The sequence below is a fragment of the Nicotiana sylvestris genome, chromosome 8, assembly GCF_000393655.2.
Source record: "Nicotiana sylvestris chromosome 8, ASM39365v2, whole genome shotgun sequence".
NCBI lineage: Eukaryota > Viridiplantae > Streptophyta > Magnoliopsida > Solanales > Solanaceae > Nicotiana > Nicotiana sylvestris.
The window spans coordinates 192,587,379-192,596,718 of NC_091064.1; the positions used below are offsets into that span (position 1 = coordinate 192,587,379).

At 37.6% G+C, this 9,340-nt stretch overlaps 1 protein-coding gene across 1 annotated transcript; it reads left to right on the forward strand.

The window, feature by feature from the left end:
• Positions 1–673: 673 nt before the first annotated feature.
• Positions 674–3,599, forward strand: LOC138876180 (uncharacterized). The gene is made up of 5 exons (XM_070155084.1): positions 674–878; positions 1,249–1,819; positions 2,016–2,219; positions 2,327–2,591; positions 2,748–3,599. The coding sequence occupies exons 1-5, from the start codon at positions 674–676 to the stop codon at positions 3,597–3,599; spliced, it is 2,097 nt and encodes a 698-aa protein (XP_070011185.1).
• The last annotated feature ends 5,741 nt before the right edge of the window (positions 3,600–9,340 follow it).

A 9,340-nucleotide genomic window follows, 5' to 3' on the forward strand; every position in this document is an offset into this window, starting at 1 on the left:
TTTATGATAAGTATATAATCATAAGTTATAATAATTAATAAATTAATAAAAGTTTCTCAGTAAAAAATAAACCTAAATAGGACCAAATATTTGAAAAGAAACAAACATTGTCTTCATCACCACAACACTTAGAAAGCAATACACCAAAATATTGATATGTCCTCATTTATTACATACAGTTCAAAGATTAATACACAATCACATAGATACAAATATGCAAAGGAATAGAGAATTTGTTTATCTTAAATAGTCAATGAGAATTGTAGACTTAAAGAGGCGGGGGGATTTAGGTTGAAAAAATACTTGAGGCGGTGAGTATCGATGTAGGAGTTTTGTTCTAAAAAGAAATATTTTAAGGATAAAATAGTAAAAATCTTGGTCAAACTTAAAGTGTTCATAAGCTAAAAATTCATAAGCTTGTTGTGACCAGCTTATGGCTTATTTTTGACTTAAAAGCACTACAACATCATTTCTCTCTCAACGCACGTTAAGCGAGGTCTGCTAACTTGCGCTGGTAGGGATGGCAAGTTAGAGGAAGAAGAACTCCATAGCTAAGGTAACGAGTGCAGACAAGGAAGATAAGGTAGAAGATGAAGATACAAGGTTAGTTACACCAGAAACGGGGATTCCCCAAGATTTATACTCGGTGCAACTGTTCCATTGAATGAAAGGCATGGGTAGTGCACCAACTATTCTGCATGGACAAGAGAGGAAGGAATCGGAGGAGCTGGTGGCAATTCAAGCACAGGCAGCTCCGATAACAAAGACTCCTGCAGATCTAGCACTAAATGAGGCGGACATGACGACGGCAACAAGGAAATTTACCTTCTCGATTGGCATAGGGACTTCAAAACCAACTCTAACTGTTGTGGTTCAAGGTAATCGATCTATACAACAGGGTTTGAAATTGAACTATTACCCCTTATTGTTAAGGATGGAAGGAAAATTGTTAGATAGAACCATATAGAAGTAGAAGAGCAGAATAGGAGATGGAGGACTAACTTAATTGGCTATGTTATAGGTGGATCTCCTCAATTCAAAGAGATGCTGAAATTTGTGTATGGAGTTTGGCAGTTTGTTTCAACTCTACTTCATGATGAATGATACTTTATTTTTAAATTTGAGTATGATGATGGCAGAGATTTTGTTCTTCAAAATGGACCATACACTTTCAATAACAGATCAATGATTTTGAAAGAATGGGAACTGGATTTCCAAATGTGTAAGGAATCCACAAAAATGTTCTAGTGTGGGTCAACTTCCCTGGGCTACCTATACAGTACTGGACAGTGGAGAACTTGGGGAGAATTGCAAGCTCGATTGGGAACCCAATTTGTACTGATAAACTAACAGCACAGAAGGCTAGAATATCTTATGCTCGTATGTTGATTGAGATGGATGTGTCCCAAGCATTACCTGAGACAATGCTGATACAAACTGCTGAAAGAAAAATAAGGGAGCAAAAATTGAGTTATGACTGGCATCCTTCCTTCTGTCAAGACTATCTCACAATAGGTCATGACACATGGAAATGTAATGGCCAAACAGAGATGAAAAAGTACACAGGACCTGATGCCAAAGGACAGATAGGTGGACAGAAAAAAAGGAAAAAAAGAATAACCACTAAATGGATTGCTAAGCCAAAGACAATTGGGGAAGCACAGACTCAAGAGGCTAGAGTTGAGGTCAACAAAGAAGAACCAATTGCACCACCAGTCATCAATACAGAAATAGAGCAGAAGGACAATGATTTTCAGATAGCTAAGTCAAAAGCAAAAACAGGTGCAAAGTTCCAAGGAGAAAAGCTCAATGAGAAAGGGTATGACTGATGAGACTATTAAAGCTATGCTGCATAAAAAAAATTCAATGCCCTGGGAATTCAGGAAATGGAGGATCCTAGTTTGGCATCAAAAGAAGGAACAATACCTTTGGTTCACCCCCCCCCCATGATTATTAGTTCATGGAATATTAGAGGGCTTAATAAAAACCGTGATTATTAGTTCATGGAATATTAGAGGGCTTAATAAACCCTATAAGCAGAAAGAACTCAAGGTTTTTCTGCTTAAGAATAAAATTACAGTATTAGGGTGCCTTGAGACCAAAGTGAAAAATGGAATGAAAAAAGAGTTAGAAGGAAGATTGGGACTGAATGAGAAGTATTCTCAAACTATTCATATGCTCCCAATGGGAGAATATGGATATTGTGGAAGGCTCAGCAAGTATATGTTAATATAATTCAAGCTGGAACTCAATTGGTGCACTGTGAAATCAAGGACATGAATTCAACTTTTAGGTGTTGGATTACTTTTGTATATGGTTATAATAGTGTTACAGAGAGACAGGAAATATGGAGTCAAATTAGACAGATAAATAGCACTATGGTGGAGGCATGGTTGATCCAAGAAGACTTCAATACTATGATATCTGTTAATGACAGAATTAATGGTAATCCAGTTCACCAGAGTGAAGTGGTTGATTTTCAAACTTGTGTTGATGATATTGGTTTAGGATTGTTGAACAGAAAAGGATGTCAATGGTCTTGGTGCAACAAAATAGATGGTACTAATAGTATATACTGTAATATTGATTGGGCATTGGGAAACTCTTACTAGTTCATGTAGTATGGCTATATAGAGGCAGTATATGAGAACTACGGGGTCTCTGATCATTCACCCATAGTATTATATACTGAGATAATTAGAAACCACTTACCAAAGCCATTTAGGCTTCTTAATGTGCTTTTGCAGGAAGATGAATTCAACAAGCTAGTACAAGAGGTGGGGGATCAAAATATAACTGGATACACTATGTATTCAATTTGGCAAAAGCTGCAAAGACCGGGGAGCAGGGCAAAAGGAATGAATAGAGGTTATAATTCAGTAGACAAAAAGGTTGAAATGCTTAAAGATCAGCTACAGGAAGTTCAAAAGAGGATAGATAATGATCTATTCAACAATACTATAATTTTGGAGGAGAAAGAACTACTGATGCAAGTAGAAAAGTGGCAAGGTATACAAGAGAATGTCTACAGGCAGAAGTCTAGGGCAGTGTGGATTACAGTAGGAGACTCAAACACAAAGTTTTTTCATAGACATTTGAAGGCAAGGCAAGCTAGAAACAGAATCTGTACTATCTGTAATGAACTTGGACAAAAACTGACTGATCCTTTATTAGTTGAGCAACAGTTCATATCTTTCTTTGAAGATCTTCTAGGAACAAGGGATTCTGAATTGCCCTGCCTTGATGTAAACATAGCCAGGAATGGTCCTTGCTTGAATAGAGAGCAGCAATTGAATATGATCAAGAGTGTATCTGATTCTGAGATCCTACAAGGGCTTAAGGAATTACCAAGTGATAAAGCACCTGCCATTGATGGATTTCCAGTAGAGTTCTTCAAGAAATATTGGAATATAGTTGGAGAAGAGGTGATAAAGGCAGTCAAGGAGTTCTTTGAATCAGGAAAGCTAATGAAGAATGTATGCAATGCAACTATTACATTAGTACCAAAAGTGGCTAGTCCTTCTTTTGTCAAAGAATTCCGGCCTATTGCTGTACCACTATCTATAAACTCATTGCCAGAATTCTCACTTCAAGACTAAAAATAGTGGTGGACTTCATTGTTGGACCAGCTCAGTCAGCATTCATAGAAGGAAGAAGTATTCTAGACAATGTTATCATTGCTCATGAATTGGTGAAAGGGTATAACAAAAAAGGGATTTCACCTAGATGCATTATCAAAGTGTATATAAGAAAGGCCTATGATTCTATTGAATGGTCATTCTTATAAATGGTACTGTTGGAGTATGTGATACCTACTAAGATGGTGCAGTGGATTATGAAATGTGTAACTAATACAAACTATTCTATATTGATTAATCGTGGCCTCACAAAAAGATTTCAAGAAAAGAAGGAATTGAGACAAGGGGATCCTATGTCCCCATACTTATTCGTCCTAGTGATGGAGTATTTGAGTAGAACTTTGAAGACTCTCAAGGACATTCCTGATTTAAATTTCCATCCAAGATGTGCCAAAATGAATCTCACCCATATCTATTTTGCAGATGATCTGATCATGTGTTGCAGGGCTGACATGATCTCTATCCAACTACTACTAGACAAGTTCAACCATTTCTCAAAGGTGACAGGACTCATGGCTAATTTAGATAAAAGCTCTATCTATGTAGCTGGAGTTACCTAGGGGTTTAAAGAAATTATATGCTCTGACTATCAATTCAAGATGGAATCATTGTCATTCAAGTACTTGGGAGTCCCTTTATCCTCAAGGAAGCTATCTATTCAGCAATGTATGCCATTAGTGGAGAAGATTACAAACAGAATAAAGTGCTGAACATCAAAACTCCTATTGTGAGCACGTGATTTTTGCTTCACACGACAATCGCTCCAAAAAGAAATAAAAACAAATATAATTGGCCCTGCTGTACAATTTCGGATTTCTGTGCGGCACTTTGTTGATTTATTTAGGACTTTGGCCCATTTTTATTTACTTTATTAAAATAAAATTCAAAAAAATATATGTGTCCTGCATAATTCAAACCGTAACCCGGTCGTTAAATAGAAAATCGTGATTAGGCATTTTCGTCCGTGATTTTATTTGGTTTGACCTTACCTGTTTTGAAATATTTTAGTATGTGTGCAAATAATTGTATTTGAGTGTGTATTTAATTTTAATTTGATTTTTGGCTTAGTTTTGTTTTAAAATAAATAAGAAAAAAAAGAAGAAAAAATAATAAAAAAAAATAAAGAAAAGACCCCTTCCGGACTTGGGCCAATTTTAACAAAATTGGCCCAAACAAACAGCCCAAGACCCAGGCCTGCCCGGCCCAGGTCACCTGATGCCCAGGACGTCCAAACGACGTCGTTTGAGTCGTGCCTGATCTGGGCCGTTGATCTCAGAGTGATCAACGGCCAAGATCAATCCCCATAACCCATCAACAAACCCGACCCGTTTACACCCGGACCAAACCCAAACCCTCAACACTTGAAACGACACCGTTTCACTTAAGACCATCAGATCCAAACCGTAGATCTAGATTGATCTAACGGTTGAGATCAACCCACCCACTAACTATATAAGCCCAAATCCTTACCCTACCCCCCTATCCAATACCCCAGCCTCATCGTCTTCACCCAAACCCCCGAACCCTAGAGCCGCCCCTGCACACCTTCACCAAAAACCCGGCGGCCTGAACGCCGATGACCTCCACTTGAACACCATGGAACCTCCTCACCACCCTGAACATAGACCTATTAGCCGTTTGGTTCGAATCACCCCCCAGGTCCTCGAATCTTCATTTGAAGATTCGAGTCAAACTCGATCTACACGGTTTTACCCCAGCTTCACACCAGATACTCCCCAGACCCCCCTCGTGACCGAACCATACTTGGTTTGGTCCGAATCTGACCAGGGAAGCATGAATCCCAGATCTGAGTTCTGAGAACTTTGTAGTTCTTCATCGCTGGCCCATGCCAGTCCGAGCCAAAGAGATTAAGGTTTAATGGACCTTAATCAAAGTGTTTCTCATCTGAGAAACACTTCGATTAAAGTTCGTTCAGCCTTAAGAAAGGTCTGTCCAAATCCGGGTTCAAACTTTTTTAACTTTTCAAGTTTAAGGTGAGTCTGCTTTCTTTCCTTTATTTGTTTTAGTCCGTGTGATTTGTTTTAAAAGACTGTTCATATTTGTTTTAATTTTATCAACTTTTGTTTGTCCACTTTGTTTGAACCTCTGTGTTTGTCTAAATTCCCCCCCCCCTCCTATTCTGATAAGGCATTGTGTATTTGTTCGTGCAAGTAGCTGATTTTCGAATTTGGACCGATTAATTGACTCCTCGAGTGTATTCCTGTTTAGTCAGTATAATGCGAACCATGTATCAATACTGTTTAAATGTTTGATTTTTGGCTACGATTGTGTATGTTATAACTAATATAGTCGAGTCGACAAATGTCGTCAATTAATTTCAGTAGTTCGAATGTTAACGATTGAACATTTTGCCTGCTGCAACTTTGTTTGAATCAAAAGTAAGAATCAAGTAGGGTCATTTATAGTTGTATTTGAATCTGAAAATAAAAGGATAGATTGTTAAGCTGCAATCTGAATTGAGGGCATGTGCACTTGTGCACAGCATGTGCATTGTGCACAGCCTGGTTCCTGCACAAAGGCCCCTTTTGAATTAAAAATAGTTTGACAGCATGTGCTGTCAAAGCACACCCCTGCTGCCCATGCTCTACTTTAGTTTAAGAAGTATTAAACCTCACTTAAAAGAGTAAGACTGTCAGGGAATATCATGGGGGGATTTTGTTAATACTTAAATAACTAATGGGAATCTGAAATGGAAATGCACATGGGAGGGACTGGGGTATTCTGAAAAAAGGCTGTTAAAAAAGATAGTTTTGAGGTTTATAAAAGGGGGGGAGATATACAGAAGAAGGAGAGGATATACAGACTGGATCTTGAAGGCTGTAAAAAGAAAAAACACAGACAGAGATATAGGGAGGGACAGAATTAGGAGAAGGAAAAAAAAAAGATAGAGAGAATCAGAACTGAAAAAGAAGAGAAAAGACAAACATTGTGAGGAATTTTTGAAAGAGAGAGTGGAAATACATACAGATATATACACAGAGACAGGAATAGATATAGGGAAGATAACACAGGAAAGAGGAACTGCATCTTTTCCTCTTTGTCTTGATTCTCATCTGGCCGGATTTCCCTGTTCCATATCATTTCTCCTAAGTTCTGTTTGAGATTTTTAGTTGTGTGTAGCATCAGTGCATCCCCAGATCTGTTTTTTTTGCCTAAATTTTGATTCATATTACTGGGAACTTGCCACACCCTGTCATCTTTCATTGGTTCCAGCTGCATCTTGCACTGGGATTCTGCTTTCTATCTGGTTACCTGCTGTTGCTGCTGCTATTTGTTTTCCTGCTGCTGCTGACCTTCTGCTTCACTTCTTCTTTGCATTTCAGTATTCAGTGTTGTTCCAGGTACACATTTCAAATCCCACTTTGGTGTTAACTGTAACTGTTCAAAAGCACGAAATGAAAGGAGTTCTTAAAGAAGATTCAGATGTCTGTTTTGTACTGCTTGTGATACATTGATCTCTGTTGTATAAATTGTTTTAGTGTAATCCAGTAGTGAAAGATTAGCTAGACAATACTTAATCAAGTTTACCTTTTTGCATCTTAGTTTCTAGTTGTTTGCTAAGTACAAGATGTAATAGTATAATATATAGAAGGTGTGGATAATTAGCATAGAACTTTCAACTGGTTTCCATCAAATAATGACATGTATAAGATTAGAATATTTCCACCTACACAATAATATTCTGTGTTATTTTCTTTCCATCTATCAAGACCGTTAGGCAACATATGGGCACCTGTTCGAATCCCCATTGGTAACGATGTCTAGCATTCAATTTCCTTAACCTAGTTTAAATAAGTCTAGTTAAGCTCGATTCGAGGAAATGTTCGAATTACGTATTGCATTTCATCCATCTCCATATAGATTCTTTGTTCAACCAAAAATATTCCGTAAGGTACGGCGTCTTTTCATTTTTATAAGTGATTAGAAATTGATAGTGATCCGGTTTTTACATTTCAATTAGCATACATCTTTCCTTCTTCTATTTCTGGAAACGAAAACAATAAGAAATGTAGTCATTGTGGGCTTTATTTTAATGAGACGAGCCTCGCCAAATAAAAAAAATGCAAATTGCGGGGCCTTCAACTAATCATAATATTTAGAATTCGGGCTAGGCCGTTTAGTGAATCTCATGGCCTTCTCAGAAATCATAACGCGTTAGACCCTTTAGGCGCGGCTTAATTAAATCATATTCTTAAATTCGGGTGCACATGGATGTGACCCAAATCCAAATCTCAACGAAATCGAAATGTGTCGACGACCACGGGTGCATTGATTGTGACGTGGTTCGAGGTGCATTTTCATGACGTTGCAATCCTATAAAAATAAATGATAATAATAAAAGCGGTTTAAACTTAATAAAAGCACGTAAGTCATAATATGTATTTAAATCAGATATTTAGCCATTATAACAATTTAAGCGACCGTGCTAGAACCACGGGATTCGAGGGTGCCTAACACCTTCCCTCGGGTCAACAGAATTCCTTACTTAGAATTTCTGGTTCGCAGACTTCATTTGGAAAAGTCGAAAATTTCCTCGATTTGGGATTCAAGATAAACCGGTGACTTGGGACACCAAAAGCCAAACCTTTCCCAAGTGGCGACTCTGAATTAAATAAATAATCCCATTTCGAATATTGTCACTTAAATTGGAAAAACTCCACCCGCGCATTTAACCCTTCGGGGCGGGCGCGCAAAAAGGAGGTGTGACAGCTCTGGCGACTCTGCTGGGGATGATGGACCCAGAACCACTGGTTCAGGGTTCAAGAATTCGAGCTTAGAATAATTGTTATATTTGGCTTTATTATCTGATCTTTATTACATGTTTTTGCATAATGTGCTAAATGCTGTCTTTTACCGCTTTGATATTATCTGAACTGTATATAAACTGTGCCGAAACCCTTCTCTTCTTACCTCCGGGGAGAAGCTCGCTGGTCGAGACTCCCTATTCTGTTAATGTCAATACCTAAAATAAGAAAGAGGACGGACAAGTTACAAAGCCGGACGATCTCGCGGGTCCCCGGTACGTAGCCCCTCCTCGACTCGAGTTGGTCCGCTCGGGTACACAGTCTAGAACAAATACCAAGGTTTAAACCTAGTATAACGAAACTTCATGCCGGATCCCTAGTAGGAACGTTTATTTGCATCATGTTGCATTTGACTTAGGGGGCTCAACACAGGGGTTGGGTCCGTCTAGGACAGGCAACCTGAATTGAAAAGACCACCCTGCTGCATCCTATTTGGTTTTGTGCATTTATTTGCTTCGATTCCGCATGCTGACCGGTTTCTAAAAAAGAGGAAAATAGCAACGTGGGAAGATAATTACTTATTTTGGAAAAATAAAACCAATGTTCAAGTATTGTCAAAACCTCATTGGAATTGTTCTAAAGAAAAAAAAAAGAAAAAAGAATAAAAACAAAATTTGTCTTCTTAGTTTGAATTATTAAAAAAAAAGGGGTATATATATATAAAAAAAAAAAATTCTTTCACTTTCAAAATCAAAAAAAGAAATGGTATTTATTTTAAAAGTAAAAAAAATGGAAAACTCATAATTCAAAAAAAATTTTTTTTTGTAATACCCTTTCTATAAATTCAGACGGATAGTCCAAATATTGCAAAAATTATTTTTTCTTTAGTCTTTATCTTTCTTCAAAAAAAAAACAATAAAAAATACTTATTTCTGA

Excerpts from the sequence above, each read along its gene's own strand:
- LOC138876180 (XM_070155084.1), top strand. The coding sequence starts at position 674 with ATGGGTAGTGCACCAACTATTCTGCATGGACAAGAGAGGAAGGAATCG. Across the intron at positions 2,220-2,326 it reads TATTGTGGAAGGCTCAGCAA|TGTTACAGAGAGACAGGAAA; the intron begins GTATATGTTAAT and ends TGGTTATAATAG. Across the intron at positions 2,592-2,747 it reads TATACTGTAATATTGATTGG|GAAGATGAATTCAACAAGCT; the intron begins GCATTGGGAAAC and ends GTGCTTTTGCAG.